Source organism: Anabas testudineus, chromosome 18 (assembly GCF_900324465.2).
Source record: "Anabas testudineus chromosome 18, fAnaTes1.2, whole genome shotgun sequence".
NCBI classification, from domain to species: domain Eukaryota; kingdom Metazoa; phylum Chordata; class Actinopteri; order Anabantiformes; family Anabantidae; genus Anabas; species Anabas testudineus.
In genome coordinates this window covers 5,743,854-5,767,394 of record NC_046627.1, presented here as the reverse complement: position 1 = coordinate 5,767,394, position 23,541 = coordinate 5,743,854, and the positions used below count along the sequence as shown (strand labels likewise).

Below are 23,541 nucleotides of genomic sequence, written 5' to 3'. Positions count from 1 at the left end.
TGTACTCTGAACAGTTCTCACATATCTACACGCATTGAACAAGTGTGTTTGATAGAGGAAATACCTGAATGTACTAAAAGAGTTCAAGTCTGTAAATTAACCTGCAACATGGGACTGAAAACGGAAGAACAGAATGTAACAAAAGAGTTCCAGTCTGTAACAAACCTGTTTGAACATGTTCTACCATATTTGATGACTGTTACGGTTAATGATGTTGAGGACAACATCTATTTTTGATGGGGAGTATGTGACGGATGGAGTAACGTGGCCTGCATGCTTTGTATTGGATCCAGTGGAGTCAGTGCCGGTTCTTAGTAACGTGGCCTGCATGCTTTGCATCTGATTCAGTGGAGTCGGTGCCGGTTCTTAGCTGGTGCATATTTGATCATGGTTTTGTTTGTAGTTTTGTGTTCACAATGTTGTTGTCAGAGCTAGAGCACAGTATACTGTGATGTGTCTTGTGCTGGTGTCAGTGCCACAATGGAGTGAACTGGATTGAGGGAGAATGTAGTTACAGAGAGAGTCCAGCAGAGGGAGCGTTGAGCGGCTGAGGTCATCGGGTCACTTCTCCTCCTTCACTCAATACAAACATGAGCTGAGGAGAAGTTGTCGTGTGTCGCTCTCATCAATATCTCCCTTTTCAGGTATAAGTTCTCCCTACTGACTGTTCATAGTAATATAAGTATGTGTTATCCGAAGATGTATGTGTGTACAGGGGATATTTATAGTGTTTTGCATTTGTGTATTGTGGTATTGTGAAGTAAAGAAGTTAATTACTGGATGCTAGTGATATTAGCAACCGTATGCTAACCTCGCCGTAAAGCTGTCATTTTAGTATCCGCTGGGCAAACACTGTGTTATATGTAAATGTTGTAGTTCAGCTGTTGAAATACTGTATTAATGATTAAATGCCTGGTTATTGTTGTATGTATTAGCCACAAATTTCATGTACTGTTAAGGAACATGGTCAGTTGCTGTATAATTTGTGGATTTCTGTATGTTTGTTATATGATGCTAAGTTGATGCTTCACTCAATACAAACATGAGCTGAGGAGAAGTTGTGTGTCGCTCTCATCAATATCTCCCTTTTCAGGGCTTTTACATACAATCATATGTTTTGCAAAATGGAAAAAGCCCACATTGTTTGATACTATCACTCATTAACATTTGGAACTCTTTGGAAATTGCAATATAAACTCACAGATGCATATAAAAATAAACGGAGTTGACATGGAAAGAGTTTAGGACAATACATTTCTTGGGGTAATAATAGACAACAGAATCACTTGGAAATCACAAATCAAACAATTACAAACTAAAGTATAAAGATCCAGTCTGAGTGAGCTCCTGTCCTGACCTTCTTCAGAGTTTCAGAACTGTTTCCTGTGAAAACTGCGTCAGAAACTGAAGATCTGAAACACTGCAAGAAGATGAGCTGAAACTCTGAAAGGAAACAGTTGTAGGTTTGTAAAACACATCTCAGAACTTTGAAGAAACACATTTGTAACAATGAAAAGAAGAAAACATTTTTTCCACATATTCAAATCTTATTTTCAAAAGTTTGAATCCTATTTTGTAATTTTCAGATCAAACATTCAGTTCCTAGTTTCAGTGTTGTCAGATGTGATACTGTCTCATCTCATAGAAATATAGAAACACATGAGCACAATCCCCTAGATCCAAAAATAACCATAGCTTCATCTTAAAAAGTTTACAAGGAATCATTTAGAACTGGTTCAAGAAAAATATGATTGTATCCATGAATCTGAAAACATGTGTGTGAGTGAAAGAGACAGACATGTAGAGACTGAACTATCTGTTCAATAGAGACGACGTTTCTCTGACAGGACAACACTCTCAGTACTACACTGAACACAGAGACACTGAGGAACTAGGATACCAGAACCTGAACCCAGGATAAAGAGGTTCAGTGAATGTGGTGTTGAAGGTGTGGAGATGGATCAGTTTGTCAGAGGAGACTCTGTAGAAGGACAGAGTCCCAGCAGGACAGTCCACATACACTGATACTCTGTTAGAGACAGAGGAGGAGATGGATGTTTGTCTGATATTGTGACAGACAGCGTAACCACCATCAGAGCAGATCAGACTCCAGGACAGATAGTTCTCTCCAAACCAACAGTCTTCACTGTTTCCTCTTCTTTTGATTCCTCTGTAACTCACTGATATATAAACCACTCCGCTCCACTCGACCTCCCAGTAACAGCGACCAGTCAGACCATTACTACACAGCAGCTGAGGCCACTGGTCAAATCTGTCTGGATGATCAGGATATGACTGATCCTCCTTCACATATGTCACCTTCTTGTTGTTGTCAGACAGTCGTAGTTTTCTGTTCACTGTGTTTGTGTCGATGGTGAGTTGACAGAAATCTGATGGAGAGAACAAGACACAATCCAGCTGCAGTTATTAATCTATCATCAGTTTAATGAGGACTCATGACATCAGGGATTTGAATGAGTGATGTGACAGTTTGAAGATGGTTGAATGTTGCTGCTTTGTTTTCATCAGTCTCATTAAAAACACACTTACACTTCCTCAGACCTGGTCTCAACCATCGGACTCCACCAGGCTCCACCCTGAAAGGAGGAGGGGGGTCAGAGCAGCACATTCTCTTTCAGCATGCACACATGGACATTACATGGCTCTCATACACACAGTGTGTTCTGGTTCTGTTCTAATGGAGGCTTGTATGTAGGGATGGACATTCAGCAAACAACTAAGGAATTGGAGTCCTTATCTTGGAATTCTACGGAGCAGGGAGGTGACATGGAGGAAAGATTTCAATTCTCTAGTTCACAGCAGTTTTGGTGTCAGACACCTGCTTTCAGTCTCACTCTGTCACCAGACAAACTAATGTGACACCACAGGAAGCAGGAAACTGGAGAGCAAAGTCCAAGAGGCTCAACTCCACATACATGGACTCTGTGTTTGTGTTTTCCTCTCTCTAATGTCTGTGGAGTGATCTCAGTTGAGCTTTAGACGCTGTCCTGTGTTCAGAGGAAGTCTAGTTCACCTCCAGCTACTGGATATTGATCATTACACACAGACTTTGTGGCTTCATCTGATTTGGTGTCAGATTTGTTGGAGCAGCCAGAGACAGAAAGTGAAAACAGGAGTTTGAGGAGAAAAAAATTCAATCACAAACTAATTCTTCAACTGGGAACAACAAGGAGTTTTTCCTCTTTGACAGATTGTAATGATGAAATGAACATGTTCTAGTTCTGATTTACTGTCTCCTATATATGACACAAGATCTCATCATGACAAGATCAGGATCTCAGGAAGGTGAAGATGCTTCAATCATCACTATTTGAGGAGACAGAGACATGATGCTGTGACCTGATTCAATCCTCTGATATTCATTCATTGTCATTCTGTGGATAAAAACTCTACCTATAAGGTGGATAAATTTCCTGCTCAGTTCCCAGAATCTAATGTAACACCTGATTTCATCATGAGGAGATTTGTTCCCAAAGTCAGAATGAGACACTGAAGTCAGAATTACAGGAGCTCCCCTCTTTTCTTTGCTGAATGTAAAGTGCTTCAGTGAAGATTTGTCATCAGCTGAGAGGAAATGTTTCCAGCACAAAACTACTTTCTACTGCAGTGTTCATCAACACGACTCCACAGTGAGACACAAACTGATGCTGACACATTTTTCTTTCTTTTATGGCAAAAAGTTTGTTTGCTTATCTAAACAAACAGACTCATTAATCATTAACATCCCTACTTCATCCTCCATCAGACATTGTGTGTGGCTGTAGCAGGCCTCTCCATACCTGAGAGTGTCCAGGTTCCAGTGTGGATCCTCCAGTCCAGCAGATAGTAGCTTAACTCCTGTGTTTCCTGGATGATTGTAGCTCAGGTCCAGCTCTCTCAGATGGGAGGGGTTGGAGCTCAGAGCTGAGGCCAGAGAAGCACAGCCTTCCTCTGTGATCAGACAGCCTGACAGTCTGCAGACACACAAAACAATACACAGTAGACTTGGTGCTGTTTTTTTCTGTACAGACCAACATCACATACTCCTATTTGTATTTGAGGCAAAATTAGTCACATACAGTGGAAAAAATGTAAGTGAATCATTTCCAATTTCATGTTATTCATCAGTTGTTGAATGAAATGTAATCTGATCTTCACCAAAGTCACAAATATAAACAAACAATATTTCTAAGTTGATAAAACACCTGAAGAGTCCTGATCTTTCATGTCTTTATTGAACACAACCATTAAACATAAACAGGAAAAAGGCACAACATCAACTATAGTCAGGTGTTAGCAGACCTGGAGTCCAATCAATGAAATAAAGAATGGAGGTGTGGTTTAGAGCTACATGTCTGTTCAATAAAGACATGAAAGATCATAAATTTTTTATTTTATAGTTTAGGTAAAAATTGTTATTTTTATATTTGTGGCATTCAGGTCACATATAATGATTAGTCTATGCAAAAAACCCAGAATATTATGAAAAGTGACCACGTTTTTTTTGCCACTTGAGTCTACTTGGAGATCTCGCATGTTAGCTGTTTTGGACTTTTGAAATATCTCCAATGATCCTCATAGACACAAAGTCTCTGGATCTAAAAAAAACTTGCTGCAGAAAAAATGTACTTAAGATAATGAATTCTAACCTGAGAGTTTCCAGTTTACAGTGTGGATTCTCCAGTCCAGCAGACAGAAGCTTCACTCCTGAATCCTGCAGGTCGTTGTTATTCAGGTCCAGTTCTCTCAGACTAGAGGACTGGGAGCTGATAACTGAGGAAAGAGCTTCACAGCTTCTCTCTGAGAGGTTACAGCCACTCAGTCTGAAAAACAGTGATGTATAACATGACAACATTTGTGTCAACCTGTAATTGTCACAATTCCTGCCTGATGCTGGCCCTGTTTGTTTCTCTCTCTCTTTCACCTGGTCCCACTCCTGCTGCTCTGCTCTCCAGCCACTTCCTGCTATGTCCATACATGGACTGACTTACTCTTCCATTCCCTCTGCACTAATTACTGATCAGTTCCTTCTGTATTCACCCTCTCCTTTATAAGCTCCCTTCAGCCCTAAGTTCCCTGCTAGATTGTCAGTTCTGACTGCGACTCTCCAGCCATTTTCTTTCCTTGTTCCCTGCTTTGCTTCCCTGACCATGTTATACTCAGAAACTTGCCCTCGCCCTCTACTGATTTCTTCCAGCCCTGTTTCTCAGACTTTTTCTCCCTCAGTCACCAGCCCTTGGATAACAGACTTTGTATCTCAGTCAGTGTGAGTTTTTGCCTGCGTCTGTGCAGTGATTTTCTGTTGTTCCCTTGTTCTATAGTTTAGGTTGGTACTTTGTTCCCCACCGTGCTTCAGGTGGATTTTTGTTGTCACTTTGTTTTTGTGTTTAGACCATTTTCTTGCTGGTTGATACCTCCCTCTAGTTAGTTTCCCATTTTCTCACCTTTTGAGATTGTATTGTAATAAATCCTTTTCTTTGCATTACTTGTGTCTCGTGACACCAATGCCTGAGAGTAATCACCATTAATGTTGACCCTGAACTAAAAAAATACAACACAGTCAAATAAAATCAGACAGGAAAGTACAGTTATTTTATACATTGTAAAAAAACTGATGAGAAACGTAAAGAAGAGACAAGAAACTTAAAACCTCACATAAGCAGTTATGGACTTTTTAAATATCTCCAATTATTTAAAACAGAAACTTGACCTGACCTGAGAGTTTCCAGTTTACAGTGTGGATTCTCCAGTCCAGCAGACAGAAGCTTCACTCCTGAATCCTGCAGGTTGTCGTTACTCAGGTCCAGTTCTCTCAGACTAGAGGACTGGGAGCTGAGAACTGAGGACAGAGCTTCACAGCTTCTCCCTGAGAGGTTACAGCCACTCAGTCTGAAAAACAGTGATGTATATAATGACAACGTTTGTGTCAAACTGTAATTGTCACAATTCCTGCCTGATGCTGGTCCAGTTTGTTTCTCTCCCTCTTTCACCTGGTCCCACTCCTGCTGCTCTGCTTTCCAGACACTTCCTGCTATGTCCATACATGGACTGACTTACTCTTCCGTTCCCTCTGCACTAATTACTGATCAATTCCTCTTGTATTCACCCTCTCCTTTATAAGCTCCCTACAGCCCTCAGTTCACTGCTAGATAGTCAGTTCTGACTTTGACTCTCCAGCCATTTTCCTGCTTTGTTCCCAGCCTTGCGTCCCTGCCCATGTTATACCCTGGACCTTGTCCTCGCCCTCTAGTGATTTCTTCCAGCCCTGTTTCTCAGACCTTTTCTCCCTCACTCACCATCCCCTGGATAACAGACTTTGTACCTCAGCCAGTGTGAGTTTTTGTATGTGTCTGCAGTGATTTTCTCTTGTTCCTTTGTATCTCTAGTTTAGGTTGTTACTTTGTTCCCCACCGTGCTTCAGGTTGTTTTTTGTTGTCACTTTGTTTTTGTGTTTAGACCAGTTTCTTGCTGTGTTCTTTTGATACCTTCCTCTAGTTAGTTTCCCATTTTCTCAACTTTTGAGATTGTGTTATAATAAATTATTTTCCTTGCATTACTTGTGTCTCGTCACTCAATTCCCTGACAGTAATAAGCTTTAATGTTGACCCTGAATTAAAAAGATACAACACAGTCACATAAAATCAGACAGGAAAGTACAGTTATTTTATATATTGTAAAAATACTGATGAGAACCGTTTGCAATTTAAAACTCATGACATTACAAAGTTTAATCTGTTTGGGTCTCTCTCATGCCAACAGTTCTGGACTTTTTAAATATCTCCAGTTAATTAAAGCAGAAACTTGACCTGACCTGAGAGTTTCCAGTTTACAGTGTGGATTCTCCAGTCCAGCAGACAGAAGCTTCACTCCTAAATCCAGCAGGTTGTTGTTACTCAGGTCCAGTTCTCTCAGACTAGAGGACTGGGAGCTGAGAACTGAGGACACAGTTTCACAGCTACTCTCTGACAGGTTACAGCCACTCAGTCTGTAAAACAGTGATGTATAACATGACAACATTTGTGTTAAGACATAATGAAATATGTTGTAATACAAGAAAACAAGTAATAAGTTCTGTTCAGATATTGACATACAGTAGCTGTGGATTTAATGATGAATAAATTCCACTATCTTAACACTTACACAACTTTCTTGGAGACTTTGACGACTCCCAGCACAAACAGAAGATCCTCTTCTGAAAAGTTTGAAGAGTATTTAAATGGATCAAACACGTCCAGATTTTTCCCTGATGACACCAACATGAAGAGCAGAGCTGACCACTGAGCAGGAGAGAGTTTATATGTGGAGAGACTTCCTGAGTCCAGGTACTGTTGGATCTCCTCCACTAGAGAACGATCATTCAGTTCATTCAGACAGTGGAACAGGTTGATGCTTTTCTCTGCTGAGGGAGTCTCTTTGATCTTCTTCTTGATGTACTGGACTGTTTCCTGATTGGTCAGTGATCTACTTCCTGTCTTTGTCTGCAGACCTCGTATGAGAGTCTGATTGGTCTGCAGTGAAAGACCGAGGAGGAAGCGCAGAAACAAGTCCAGATGTCCATTTGGACTCTTTACAGCCTTGTCCACAACACTCTGGTGGAGAAGTTTTAGTTCAGGTCCAAACAGTTTGGATGTCACAGAAGTTGACTGTTCTTCAGACAGCAGATTGACTCCAAAGTTGATGAAGGTCAGATGAACATGAAGAGCAGCCAGAAACTCCTGAACACTCAGATGGACGAAGCAGAACACCTTGTCCTGGTACAGTCCTCTCTCCTCTTTAAAGATCTGTGTGAACACTCCTGAGTACACTGAGGCTGCTCTGATATCGATGCCACACTCTGTCAGGTCTGATTCATAGAAGATCAGGTTTCCTTTCTGCAGCTGCTCAAAAGCCAGTTTTCCCAGAGACTTAATCATCTTCCTGCTCTCTGGACTCCACTGTGGATCTGTCTCAGCTCCTCCATCATACTTGATGTTCTTCACTTTGGACTGAACCACCAGGAAGTGGATGTACATCTCAGTCAGGGTCTTGGGCAGCTCTCCTCCCTCTCTGGTTTTCAACACATCCTCCAGAACTGTAGCAGTGATCCAGCAGAAGACTGGGATGTGACACATGATGTGGAGGCTTCGTGATATCTTGATTTGGGAGATGATTCTTCTGGCCTGCTCCTCATCTCTGAACCTCTTCCTGAAGTACTCCTCCTTCTGTGGGTCAGTGAACCCTCTGACCTCTGTCACCATGTCAACACACTCAGGAGGGATCTGATTGGCTGCTGCAGGTCGTGTGGTTATCCAGAGGCGAGCAGAGGGAAGCAGGTTCCCCCTGATCAGGTTTGTCAGCAGCACATCCACTGAGGTGGACTCTGTCACATCAGTCAGGATCTGATTGTTGTGGAAGTCCAGAGGAAGTCGACACTCATCCAGACCGTCCAAGATGAACACAACCTGGAACTCTTCAAACCTGCAGATTCCTGCTTCTTTGGTTTCAGTAAAGAAGTGATGAACAAGTTCCACCAAGCTGAACTTTTTCTCTTTCAGCACATTCAGCTCTCTGAAAGTCAATGGAAATGTGAACTGTATGTCCTGGTTGGCTTTGTCTTCAGCCCAGTCCAGAGTGAACTTCTGTGTTAAGACTGTTTTCCCAATGCCAGCCACTCCCTTTGTCATCACTGTTCTGATTGGTTCCTCTCTTCCAGGTGAGCCTTTAAAGATGTCTTCTTGTCTGATGGTTGTTTCTGGTCTGTGTGGTTTCCTGGATGCTGTTTCAATCTGTCTGACCTCATGTTCATCATTGACCTCTCCAGTCCCTCCCCCTGTGATGTAGAGCTCTGTGTAGATCTGGTTCAGAAGGGTTGGGTTTCCTGCTTTAGCGATTCCCTCAAACACACACTGGAACTTCTTCTTCAGCTTAGATTTAAGTTCACGCTGACAAACTGCAGCATCAGTTCCTGAATGAAACCACAAAAACATGATCAATATAACTTCTAATGAAAACACAGTTTGACAGTTTCATGACTCTAAATGATTCATATTTCAACATATTAACACTCCACATCTTCAGCTCTCAGTAAACGTCTCATTTGTCCATGATGTTAAATGTTTAGAGAAATCCTCTTACTGCTCTGCAGACAGTCAGCCAGCTCCTCCTGCTTCATTCTCCTCAGGAAGTTCAGTGTGATCTTCAGAAATGCCTCTTTGCTGCTCCTCCTCTGCTCTTCATCCCCACCATCCAACACCTCCTCATCCTCCCTCTGACTCTTTAAGCATTGTGGGTAATCTGGACTCAGAACCTTGTGGATCTTCTTCAGCTCATTCTTCACAAAAGTGACAATGTTCTCCTCCAGCAGCTGGAACAGAAACTGTATGAATGACACAATCCAACTCAAATCATGGAGCCAAACATCAGATCCATGTTGGACAGACTGACAATCCACTGGTCTAAAAAGTGCAGCATGGAGATTATTGGGAAAACAACAGATGGAAAAGTAGTAGTTGGACATGTACAGACCAGAAATATGGAGTCCAGCTGTGTTGGATGCTGCTGGGCAGACGGACCACTGGGAACCTCTGAGCTCTCCTGGTCCACTCTGTGGAGGAATCATCAAGAATGAGCTCACAGTATGTCTGTCCACACAGAGACACACACAAGGTAAAGGTCCATGAAGACAGATTTGATGTGAACAGTGAATCAGAGACTCCCTGTAGTAGTGAAGCTTTACTGTCACCAGTCACTTTGGTTTAGTCTCAGCAGCTCTGAACAACAGATATCTCTGCCTCCCTCACTGAACAATGCTCAAGTGTTGGAACAAGGCATCTAGAGACAGAGTCTGCTTGGATCACACTGGTTGTACTGGGCAGCTCCTAATTTGAATATGTTGAACTGTGTGAGTATGAGGCAGAAGAAGTCAAGATTCTTTAAGACATTTGTACCAAAATCTTCATTTGGAGAACTTCAATCACAAAGATTTGATCAGAGTTCAACATTTGTGGTGTTCAGCTGCTGCCTTTGACGTCTGCCTGCAAGACAGCACTTCATTAGAAGAGGAGCAGCCCCCTGAGACCCTCTACAGGATCAGTGGTTTAGCTACTGGCTGGATGGAGATTTGATCCATGATCAGAGTGTTTGCTGGAAGAATAGTGAAGAAAGCTTCTCCTTCAAATCAACAGTTCAAACAGAAATCAACTTACTCACATCAGAAATATCCAGAAATCCAAAGAACACAACAATTTATCATGAGAGAAAGTTTACATCATATTGTTCAGACTGATTTTAAACTCACAACAACTTACTCTGGGTCTGATGAAGGTTGCTGTTTAAAATGAATAAGACCAGCCATTGACCGGTCGCTCTTGAAGGATACACAGCTGGGTTCAGGTCCTGGTCCAGGAGATTCTGGTCTTTGATGGGACCTGATAGAAAAACAACTTTGGTGACGCTCACATATTCAGTCAAAGTTTCCTTCATAAATGACAAATAGAATCAGAAGAATAGTAAAAATGTCCTGATGAAATATTCAATTCTAGATGAGACTTGGAGACAGAATCAGTCTGATGGTCTCAGTCATCTCACCTCTGAGCTTTGGTCTGGCTCTCATGGTCCCCACACAGAGTGGTTTTAGAGGGAGGGACTCCCTCCTCTCTGTCCTCACACTGATCCATGCTGCTGAATCCACATCCACATCAGCTCACACACACTTTCTACCTTCATGTGAAGAGGAAACACAAATCATTGATGTGCAGTGAAAACTGAAATCCTCCTTTCCATCATTTCTCCTGGACAAAGATCAGCTGCTCCTCCACTGATTGGCTCTTCTTTCCTCTTTCATATCAGTGTCACTTGAATGCAGTCAGACAGCAGTGGGAGGCAGAGGAAGCTGCCATCAGCTGCTCTACTTCTACTATCAGTCCACTAGATGGAGGCATGAAGCTGCAGCTCAGCACACACAGGATGATGGACCAACATTTACACTCACTCAGTCATTTGGACTGATGCTGATAGTTCACTAACTTTTCCACCACTAAACAACATTTAGAGATAAACACAGAAAAATAATCTGATCATCTGTGTTATCTGAGAAAATCATGGAGATACGTTAAAAACTGCATGTACAGTAAACTTCCTCTGTGCCTCAGTCAAATCAAAGTCTAAATAGAGTTTCTACAAACAGACTTACTACACTGTAGGTCTGGAAATGACTGAGAATCAGCAGTTTGCTGTACAACAATCTACTCTAATGATTCCTGTACACATGTGCTGTGTTTGCAGAGGGGGGGTGGGGGTTCATTTATGTGAGTCCTGAACAGAAACACACATGAAAATCTACTTTGGGAAACCACAGCAGCAACAGCTGCAGTGCAGCAGCAGAGATGATTTTCCTTGTACAAACCTGGAACTCAGGCCCTTAGTTCAGTGACAACAACAAACAATATTTCCCTCTGTAATGGAGTAAGAGTAACTTCAAATAAATGTAATCAGCTAAGAAATGAAAAAGATTTAGCTAAAAGAGAACTAGACATAATTAAACTATGAAACTTACTCTGTAATCAACATGATCCTAATGAAGTAATGGACAGAAAATACTGAGCCTTCAGCCCAAAACAGATGAAATATATATTTATAAGGCACAAGTGTATTTATAAGATCTAGAGCCAGATGGATTGAAGAAGGTGAGACAAATTCTGAATAAAGATGTGATAACCCTCTAACCACTGAAGAGCTGATGCAGTAATTGGACGCCTCTCTCTTAACAAAGCTCCTGGTTCAAACGGTCTCACAGGAGATTTCTACAGACATTTCTGGGAAGATATTAGAGAATTAATATTCCATGTTTGTTTTTTTTAGAAATATCTTAATCTTGAAAACTTCCACTGACAATGAGACAAGAAATTATCATATAAACTCCAAAACCTGATAAAGAGTCCAGATGACTAGAAAACTGAGGTCCATCACTCTTAGAAACTCTGCTTACCTATATTTTCACCACTCACCTTCAAACAGGGATTTCAAACCTTATTGCAGATACACAATCTCGCTTCTTCAAAAGTCGATCAATGAACAATAATATAAGGCTGGAAACAGATATCACTGAATATAGAAACCTGATCTAAGATGATGGTTTTCTTCTGTTTTTAGATCTTTGTAGAGTCTTTAAATCTGTAGAACATTATTTTATCTTTTCAATACTTTCACTTTCTTTAATTCACAATAAAGTGAATATACTATCAGAATATTAGTACTGCAGTATTATTACCTAATAGTACCACAACAAGATTTAAGATTAATGTAGACTCAACATGTCCCATCTCTCCATATTTATTTATACTGCTCACTGAAACAATAAGAAACTTCATGTGTTTATTTCTTCTTCTATTCTATGTGAACATTATTTAACCCCATGAGTCCTGTAGTGAGGATCTACTGACAGAGAAAGTCGGAGCTGTTCTCCAGCGGCTGTCCGGCCGAGCTCAGACCGCATTTAGTGGCTCAGACAGCGGGAGAGCAGCGGCTCATCTCCGCCTCCTCCACAGGCTGATGGAGGCAGGAAAAGCTGCCTTCAGTCCTCAGTAAGTGGAGCTCCACAGTAACAACGACTCTGTGTTCAACTAGAGACCATCCACTAACTCTAGGTCCATTAAAGACGGTTTGAAACTGAATAAATAAATAAAGTGAACCAGGAAGAGAGACGAGGTGGAACCACGGTCCTGGATCGGTACCGTAGGGAAACCTCTTATTAGTGAACTTTAGTCTTCATTAGTTCAATGAACGGAACCAAAGAGAAAGAATCAAACAAAGCAAACTTACAGGAGATTCAGACAAAGTGGAGAAGAAGACGACTCTCCGAGAAAAGACTCTGACACAGGTGAGCTGTTACCTGGAATGACGTAGGACAGGTAGGAAGGAGGAAACAGGAGCAGATTTTCACAATAAGAGACAGACTGCTGTGTCCATGTTCCACTACTGACTGAAAGAGTGAACTGTAACTAACAGGACAAAACCAGGTTCATTTAATGAAGATGAATCAAACCAATCAAGAGCTCCACTTACTCAGCTTTTCCCCATGAACTTCATCCCTCTGCAGCTTCTCTTCAGTCTGTGGAAAAAAGGAGATTTGTTCTTCATATAAAGTTTTATTTTTTATTACATTAATTTAACTGACGTTTAGCGTGTGTGCAGCCACACCTTCATGTCTTCACTATAAAATGTGCACCTACTCTAAATTTAATCTGTCACTGGGTGGAACAAACTGGATGAACAACTTGCTGCTTGTTGAATCAGAAAGAGAAGAAGACCAGAGGAAAAACAGATGAACAACAGCAAGGTGAGAATCGAGGTCTAATTATAGAAGAGATCATACTAAATAGTAGTAGTAGTAGTAGTAGTAGTAGTAGTAGTAGTTTTAGTAGTAGTAGTAGTAGTAGTAGTAGTAGTAGTAGTACCTAATAGAAATAACAGTGAGGACCAAGCGGTTGTTTGTCCACCTCCATAAAAGTGAAGCAGACAGCTGCTTATAGGATGTTTTTGGTGAATCAGTCTAATATCTACAAGACTGCACATGTGGTAGAAGTAAACAAACCCAAAACTCAAGTCACAGTATGAAAACCTTACAGAGTACCTCACTACAAGTAGAAGTACCACTTCAAATTCTTTACTATTACTGACATATGAAGAACAACAGTACAAGTACTCAATCATTATTTCAATATGTCATCATAAAACATTTTAACATATGTTTGTCTTTTATAAAGATTGTGCTACTACACATCTTCAGTGAAGTCAGAGGTGCCTCAGGTCTGTCTGGACACAGCTGATGACCACTCTGCACTGCTGTGGGTTCTGAGCCTGATCTTAGACTGATTCACCAAAAACATCCTATATGCAGCTGTCTGCTTCACTTTTATGGAGGTGGACAAACAACCGCTTGGTCCTCACTGTTATTTCTATTAGGTACTACTACTACTACTACTACTACTACTACTACTACTACTAATAGTTAGTATGATCTCTTCTATAAGTAGACCTCGATTCTCATCTTGCTGTTATTCGTCTGTTTTTCCTCTGGTCTTTTTCTCTGTCTTGTTCAACAAACAGAAAGTTGTTCATCCAGTTTGTTCCACCCTGTGACTTAAGTGTGTTTAAACAGAGTTTAATTTACAGTAGGTGCATATGTTTGACATGAAGGTGTGGCTGCACACACACACACTCAGCATCAGTTAAATAAATGAAACTAAACTTCATCTATTGTCCCAGTCACACAAACACTCTCCATTCCTGAATGTAGGCTAATAAACTTTATAATTGTTGTTTTTATTCTGCTAAAATGTCAAAGTCGTCCCCAGAAGTTCAGCACATGGACAGAAATAACAAGGACATGTCCACAAATAGAAAATAATGGAGAGAAGATTTACAATTGTTCCATTTGATTTATTTCCACACAATCACAATTTCCTTCATCTAAGTCACACGAGAACTTGTCTCAACAGAAATGTCTTCTATAGAAATAACATTCAGTCACATTTGATCTGATTTAAAACACATTTCTCCAGCAGATGTCGCCAAAGTCAAACCACCTGTTGTGACAATCAAACGTCTCTTACCTGTCAAGATCAAATCTCCAACTTTCCTCATTAGAACTCATCAGTTCTTCAATTCTATTGGTGGATCATGAGTTGAACTAATAAGTGAAACAGCAAATGAAGCAGTGATGAAGGAAAACATTATAGAACAGCTGGACGTGGATTCTGTGGTGTTCTTCTGACAGCTGTTTCTACTCTGCAGGACTCACACCTGGAAACACCAAGGCTACAGGGATCAAGGATGGAGGGAGCAGAGATGAAGGAGCTGAGGACAGACGACACAGTGAGACACATGTTGGACTGGCAGTAGCTTTGTCACTTGGTGCTGTGATGGTTCTTGGTATTTGTGGTTTTGTCCTAAACAAGAGAATCAACAAAGGACAGAATTCAGCAGCTGTCAGCTCAATGTGACGATGATTTTTTAGATTTTAATATATTTTACATAAAAAGTAAAAACTAAGGATGACGTGTGATTTTAGTTTATTGAACCTTTAGTTTATGTAAAAGCAACAAAATGGAAATTCCTCCACTATGAGGATCTAAAACTGAGTAAATGTACATAGTTATTTACCAGCTCTGTTTTAATGTCAGAATTTGTTCTTTCATTTCCATTTAGTCATTTATCAGACGCTTTTATCCAAAGAGACTTGTGACTAGTGATGTGACGATGAGGCTCAGCTGTGTTGTTGTGCATGTTTATTGTGTGTATTGATTTGAATTGTTGTCTTTCCTGTTTACATCATGAGCACAATAAGTCTTCAGAGGGAATAAATACATTTGACCTTATTAGGATGAACAATCAATATTTAATTCATGAATCCATCACTGTGGTGCCTCCCTGATTTATCCAGTATCTGACCTGTAAATAGCAGCAGATAAATAAAAAAGAATCAGACTCAGAGTAGAAGTACTCTATTTAAGTGTAATCAGGAACATGTAGCTACTAATAAAAGTAAAAGTACACAATGCATTAAAATGTGACTTGAGATTTCACCACTGGGACAGAGAAACAGCTCAACTGTCCATTTGCAGCCCATGTTGTAGTCAGAGAGGGTTTTACATCAGTCGATATAAGAAGCAGAACAACCAATGAATGAAAAACGTTTCTTTTTTCATTTACTTCTAAAGATTCAGATGCCACAGTGATTAGATGAACTTACTAAACTGTCGGCTCATCAATCATCATCGTTTGACATATTCTTTAGTCTGTGAATAAAATGCACATTTGTAATATTTCAACACCAATAAATATTTGTATCAACAATAACAAGGATCAACTGGAAAGATTTGCAGCCGTGTAATAATTCAAACAGACCAAACAAGTCCCATTGAATAGGACTCACTTGATAGTTAACAGACAGATAAAGAACAGAGGAGGAGGTCGTTATCAAACTGTTCTCCCACAAATGTTGTTTGCTGGAAACTGGACTTGCTGCAGATCATGTTCTGTTCCAACACCATTTTTCCTCTTGTCTTCCAGATGTGGACGTTAGTGATGCTAATGATGAAATAGAAAAGGTTTCCTTCTTCATGGGACACAGGTTCTTGGCAGAGAGCGTATATTCCAGATTTCATATTTAGTTGGATATTAAAACTCTCCCTGTTCAGTTGGTCTCTCACCTGTCTGGAGCGGTAACAGTCCAGCAGCAGGTGCTGTCTCGTCCTCATCACAACCTGTCACCAGACATTTGTTAGTTTGGAAGAAACAGCTCCACTGGACCAGCGCTCTCAGAGGGAGTCTGTTCACTGGAATCAGCCACACTGGACCTTTTCAGGGTTTTCACACCTTATTTTATCACTTACATCTTTATTATTGGACCAGAATCTCAGATGGAGCCATATTTATAGTCTAATATGCCTCAATTTACATTCTCTTTAATTAGTTTGTACATAGTTTTAGTGAGGAACTGTTCCAGGTTCTATTAAGATACTGATCAATAGTATCTCCATATAACAGTTAGTGATGTGCTAAACTAGACCTTACAGACAAATCCTGACACCTACACACATTTTGTTCCAGTTTACTTTATTGTTGAATGATGAATTTTACCTTCTACCTTCTTGTTCAGTTTTTTACGTGGTTCCATCAAAAACTTCATTAAATGAGTTTATTTAGCCATAAATTGAATAAATAAATACCATTTACTATTTGTAATCATGACTGACTCAGGAGGTGCTGACCAATATCCAACTTGAGTGAACAAATTGAACTTGATTTCAGACCAGGGGACAACTGGCAAATGAATGAATGATGAAATAAATACATAAATAAGAACAAGCTGTAATATGGGCCGATACAGATACAGAGGGTAAAATAAGTATTAAGCACTTTGACATTCTTTTCATTAGATATAAAACTAAAAGTGCTTTTCACATGAAATCTTCACCAGATGTTGGTAAAAACCCAAACACACAGTCAAGGACACTCTCAACTGGTTTCAGAGAAAGAAAGTAAAGCTGCTGGAGTGGCCCAGCCCAGACAATCACCTGATTAGAGTCCAACTGAAATGAATGGAAAGAACTAAAGATCAGAGTTTAGAGAAGATTTGAAGACTGTTTGCGTGAAGAATGAACCAAAATCACAGCGAGCAACGCACTCGACTAGTTTCTCCATACAGGAGGAGTCTTGAGGCTGAAATTACATCAAAGGTTTTTGTACAAAGTGTTAAATAAATTCCAGTCAGTGTGTTCAATACTTTTTTCCCTGTCAATTCACATTATTGTACAGAACTTCATCTTTGGACATATATGGTTTGATGTCTTTACATGTGTGGATTACATGGGTTGTTAACAGCATCTGGTGAAAATCTCCTGTAAAAAGCACTTTTATAAATATATTTAGTGAGAAAAATGGAGACGTGTTCAATACTTATTTCACTCGCTGTACAAAGAACTAAATACTTGAAAAATGTGAAAACTGGATCAACTTTGACATTTTATTGTCTGTTATGGCTTCTTACTGGATTCATTATTAACAGTTCTCCCCTTATTCAAACAGCACTGTCAGAACAGCAGGAATCAGAGGTGAGATATATTTTTATCACAAGACGTCACTGGAACAGATTTAACTTTCTTTGTTTCATATAATGTGATTGATGACTAAATAACAGGTCGGTATAGTCATAGAAAACATACAGTGACTTATTAGAAACTCTTATATGTTTGAACTGCAACAGAATCACTGTAGACAAATAAACCACTAATTAATCAGTTCCATTTCTGGACTTAGTCTGATCCATCCAGCACCTGGTGACATTTCTTTGGAGATCACATTTCTTCTAAACATGACTTTTGACATTTAACAAATTTGGATGAATGTAGTTTATTCAAAGAATAATTCCATTAGAATCAGTTTTAAAATAATTTTAATGTCTCTAAATTTGTAAAACTTTTACAAATTGTTTTTTTTTAAATAATTAAAAGAAAACTGACTATTAGGGGTTTAGGTCATGTGTGACTTTAATATCAGAGTTTGAAGAACATCCCCAGTTGATGGAGACTTGATTCATCCCAGAGGGAAATGTGAGGGACGCTGGCACAGACAGATGACAGTACAGAATCAAACCCAAACCATCTGAACACATCACCATCATGCTGCACTTGTTCCGTCCCTTCTTCATCCACAGCCTCGTTGTGTTTGTCCATCACCAAGTGTGCTACAATAGTCTGGAGAACAATCCAAGCTTTCACGGGATCCGGCATTTTGGTTCCTCTGGAGCTGCTTCAACGGATCAAGTCCGACTCGCTGTGATGGTGTATTTATATGAGCATCATGCAAATTCAACAAACACCACAGTTCAATGAGAAGTGAAGGACAAGAACAAGTTTTGACAAAGTTTCCTCCAACTCCACCATTGATTCATTCCATCAAGTTAATTATTGTTTGAAATGTAACTTACAGGAGGAGACGGTTCTAATTGGAGAATAAGAACCAGAAGAAACCAGCTGAGGAGCAGCACTGTGGAAAAGTGACTTGAAATCCAAAGGAAGAAATCTTCCAGGAGCACAGTCACTTCACAACCCTCTCCCCACCGTGTTTCCATTTCCCCTTTTGACCCCGACATTGTCTCTGTCTAAAGACAGACTCGTTGTTGTCCAACTCCCAAACATTGATTTGTTCTGTTTCCAGCTTCACACTCCAAAGCCATGCTGTGGTTAGAGTCACTGCCTGTTTCCCACTGATCGTCCACTTGATGGCGCAGTGGAGCAAATGAAGCTTCATCCACACTTTGGAACAATTCACCTGAACAGCACCAAAACTCGTCCGCTCCTGTTCTTTGTTCCATGTTCAGCAGCTTGGATTCAGAAGGGGAAATGTCCTGTTTGTTGAATGTTCCTGATTGTCCCCATCACATTGAAAGATTCCTAGAAACAGGAACAAACTCTCCACATGTTGTGTGCAGCTCTGCAAAGAGCCACTGGTTGTTGGAGCAGTTCAGGAGCAAAGTGGCTCCTTTACCGAGTCCTTTAGCTCCTTTAGCTTCTTAACACATCTTTATTAAAGCTTCAAGGACAATACAAACACTTCCATTGAATCCTTAGAAGAAATGAACACAAACATCTGGACATGTGCAAAACAACAACATCAATACATCAGAACTAGAAGAAATAGAACAACAACAATATGAAGAATCATCTGAACAACAACAACAGGAAGAACAACAAGAAGATTTATCATCAGAACAAGAAGAAAATGGGCTCAAAGTGCAAGGGGAGCAGTCAAATGTCCAATAAGCACCAGGACAGCTGTTGTTGTTCTTCTTCTTACTTGTCTGCAGACCATCTTACTGTCTATTACTCTCTGATTTATGACCATCATACATCTGGTTTTCCATCATTTTATTATGACTATAGTGATTTTGAGTTGGAACATCTCCACCTGTTTGGTCCACATGTTCTCCCTCAGTAGTCCGTACATGATGGAGCTGGAATTAACATTAAAGTCCAGACCGAGACCTTTCAGGACTGTCCACACCTCCTGAGCTCTGTAACAGTCCATCAGGAGCTGTTGCTGTGTTTCATCTTGGTTGCAGTAGATCATGGGACACTGTTTAGTTGTTACCTAACAGCTCCATGAAACTACTGCTCTGACAGGAAGTCTGTCCACACTTACCAGCCAGTGGACGTCTCTCATACTCTGACAGATGTTTGTTTTTCAGGACTTTTCTCAGCTCCTTGTACATGTTTAGAAATAATTAACCTCCATATTTAAATATGAAAACTGGGACAGGACAGAGCTGTTGAGAAACGAGCTGTTCTACCAGAAGGACGAGTCACTGATCCTTTACACTTTTGGAATATGGGAAGAAAGGAGCTGTAACTGTCTGATGTGGAACATGGAACTAGGTACATTTACTCAACAATTTGTACTTCACTACAAATCTGAGGCTCTTTCTCTTTTTTGGACTATTTGAATTTTCTGAGTTTCTTCTCGTCCAGTAAAACCATTTATATCAAAGTTTACTTTTGAAGTGGATTTCTTTCCACCATTATTAGTTCATTTCAGTTCAACAATAGTCAAACTCACGTCTGTGCAGTTTAGTGTTAGAACAATTGATGTATCTCAGTTGTCAGAGTCGTTGTCCACAAACCACAGGGTCAGGAGTTTGACTCTTAGTTCCTCCTACATGTCCTACAAGTGTCCTTGGACGAGACACTGAAGCCCAAGTTGCCCTTGATATGTACATGTAAGTGTTTTTGGAAAAAAGCATCTGTCAAATGACTAAATGTGAATATCTCATATCCAAAACACAGAAGTTCAATATACTTCATGAATCCTTTAAAGACAACTAACACCTCAGTGTCTGTGATCGACTATAATGAAATAACTTGTGATGTGTTTTAGTCCCAGAAAAAACAAATCTCCTGAGAACAATGAAGGAGCTGCAGGAGAGTCAAAAACAAGACAGTCAAAAGGTGAGATAAGATAAGATGACACTTTATTGATGTACCAAAGGTCACAGAGTCAAACTGACATCAACAGTGAACAACAACAGAACTGATCTAGAATCAATGTCAAATCTAGAACAAACAACAACAACATCCAGTGAGGGAGGTGAGAAACAGTCGATCAACAACGGCCCTGAACTGACAGGAGCCTTTAAGTAGAGAAATCAGACAGATCAGTCTACAGTTCTCCAGGTCACTTCAGTCTGCTGGAAGTGTTTGAGACCGGGAAGTCTGATGGCAGCATGGCCTTGTTTGACTTTTCATCGTCATCAGCTGAAAATTGTCCAGTTCCAGTGAATCAGGACTGAGTTCCTTCATCCAGGTCTGTGATCAGCGTGGAGGACTCGTCCCAGAGACTCTTCTCAGCACTTCTCTCCTACTCCACACCTCCAGCTCCTGGTGGATTTCAGCTTTTCTGGATGATTTCTGATGAAGGTCAAGTTTCTCTCCTGGAATCAGGCCTGTATTTAGCAGGACTAACAACTAGGAGCTGTAGCAGGCTAACTGTATGTGAAGTTCTCTGTATGTAGGTATGTTAGTGTGGGATTTCATGTTTGATATGGGGAATAGGAGATTGAACTAAATGATTTCCCAATTCCAGGACATATTATAATGTATAATAACGTTTCAGTAATAAAGCATTTACTAATCAATGTTTCTTTGTCTTTTTCAACAATGGTGGTTTCACACTTTCCTTCAACACCTCAGCGTGTCCTGCACAAAGAAATACATTTTTAAATTAAAGAAACCTTTTAATAACACAACAAAACTCAATGTGTTTGGGTCTGACTACAGAAACTGTTGCTGAATATTAGACCAGCATGTTCCAGCTAGGCTTTGTCACCTATTTTTTTTAAATATATATTTCATGTTATTTATATCTTATTTACTATAATTTATGGCTGTTATGTATATGTTTGTGTGTGTGATCATTTCATATTATTAGATTTAATCTGTCCACTCTTGCTCAGCAGATTAAATCATCTTGTTGGGTCATTTGTGCTGACGTCACTATGAACAGCAGCACTGATGTCTAATAATGTCAAAAGACAGAACAAGACTTCAGAACAAGTCCTCAACATCTGGATCCTGGAATAACCAGAGCTTCATCTTTAAAGGACTGGGAGAGGAACAAGTTTACAAGGAATCATTTAGAACTGGTTCAAGAAGAAACTGATTGAATCCATGAATCTGAAAACGTATGTGTGAGTGAAAGAGACAGAAATGTACAGACTGAACTATCTGTTCAACAGAGACGATGTTTCTCTGACAGGACGACACTCTCAGTACTACACTGAACACAGAGACACTGAGGAACCAGGAGACCAAAACCTAAACCCAGGATAAAGAGGTTCAGTGAATGTGGTGTTGAAGGTGTGGAGGTGGATCAGTTTGTCAGAGGAGACTCTGTAGAAGGACAGAGTCCCAGCAGGACAGTCCACATACACTGCTACTCTGTGAGAGACAGAGGAAGGGATGGATGTTTTTTTGTTATTGTGAAGAACAAAGTAACCATCATCAGAGCATCTCAGACTCCAGGACTGATCGTTCCATCCAAACACAAAGTCTTTACTGTCTTTTCTCCTTCTGATTCTTCTGTAACTCACTGATATATCAACCCTTCCACTCCACTCGACCTCCCAGTAACAGCGACCAGTCAGACCATTACTACACAGCAGCTGAGGACACTGGTCAAATCTGTCTGGATGATCAGGATATGACTGATTCTCCTCCTCACGTGTCACCTTCCTGTTGTTGTGAGACAGTTGTAGTTTTCTGTTCACTGTGTTTGTGTCGATGGTGAGTTGCCAGAAATCTGATGGAGAGAACAAGACACAATCCAGCTGCAGTTATTAATCTATCATCAGTTTGATGAGGACTCATGACATCAGGGATTTGAATGAGTGATGTGACAGTTTGAAGATGGTTGAATGTTGCTGCTTTGTTTTCATCAGTCTCATTAAAAACACACTTACACTTCCTCAGACCTGGTCTCAACCATCGGACTCCACCAGGCTCCACCCTGAAAGGAGGAGGGGGGTCAGAGCAGCACATTCTCTTTCAGCATGCACACATGGACATTACATGGCTCTCATACACACAGTGTGTTCTGGTTCTGTTCTAATGGAGGCTTGTATGTAGGGATGGACATTCAGCAAACAACTAAGGAATTGGAGTCCTTATCTTGGAATTCTACGGAGAAGGGAGGTGACATGGAGGAAAGATTTCAATTCTCTAGTTCACAGCAGTTTTGGTGTCAGACACCTGCTTTCAGTCTCACTCTGTCACCAGACAAACTAATGTGACACCACAGGAAGCAAGAAACTGGAGAGCAAAGTCCAAGAGGCTCAACTCCACATACATGGACTCTGTGTGTGTGTTTTCCTCTCTCTAATGTCTTTGGACTGATCTCAGCTGTGATTCACACGTTGTCCTGTGTTCAGAGGAAGTCTAGTTCACCTACAGCTACTGGATATTGATCATTACACACAGACTCTGTGGCTTCATCTGATTTGGTGTCAGATTTGTTGGAGCAGCCAGAGACAGAAAGTGAAAACAGGAGTTTGAGGAGAAAAACATTCAATCACAAACTAATTCTTCAACTGGGAACAACAAGGAGTTTTTCCTCTTTGACAGATTGTAATGATGAAATGAACATGTTCTAGTTCTGATTTACTGTCTCCTATATATGACACAAGATCTCATCATGACAAGATCAGGATCTCAGGAAGGTGAAGATGTTTCAATCATCACTATTTGAGGAGACAGAGACATGATGCTGTGACCTGATTCAATCCTCCGATATTCATTCATTGTCATTCTGTGGATAAAAACACTAACTATAAGGTGAATGAATTTCCTTCTCAGTTCACAGAATCTAATGTAACACCCGATTTAATTATGAGGAGATTTGTTCCCAAAGTCAGAATGAGACACTGAAGTCAGAATTACAGGAGCTCCCCTCTTTTATTTGCTGAATGTAAAGTGCTTCAGTGAAGATTTGTCATCAGCTGAGAGGAAA

At 40.3% G+C, this 23,541-nt stretch overlaps 1 protein-coding gene across 1 annotated transcript in view; it reads right to left on the bottom strand.

The window, feature by feature from the left end:
- Positions 1-1,863: 1,863 nt before the first annotated feature.
- The window catches only part of LOC113168126 (NACHT, LRR and PYD domains-containing protein 3-like), a 176,319-nt gene continuing 154,641 nt past the window's right edge, over positions 1,864-23,541 (bottom strand). Inside the window, exons 8-11 of the mRNA XM_033326629.1 lie at positions 4,650-4,823; positions 3,801-3,974; positions 2,551-2,597; positions 1,864-2,390 (exon numbers count right to left, since the gene is read on the bottom strand). Coding sequence (XP_033182520.1) covers positions 1,864-2,390; positions 2,551-2,597; positions 3,801-3,974; positions 4,650-4,823 — 922 coding nt within the window. The remainder of the gene's footprint in view (positions 2,391-2,550; positions 2,598-3,800; positions 3,975-4,649; positions 4,824-23,541) is intronic.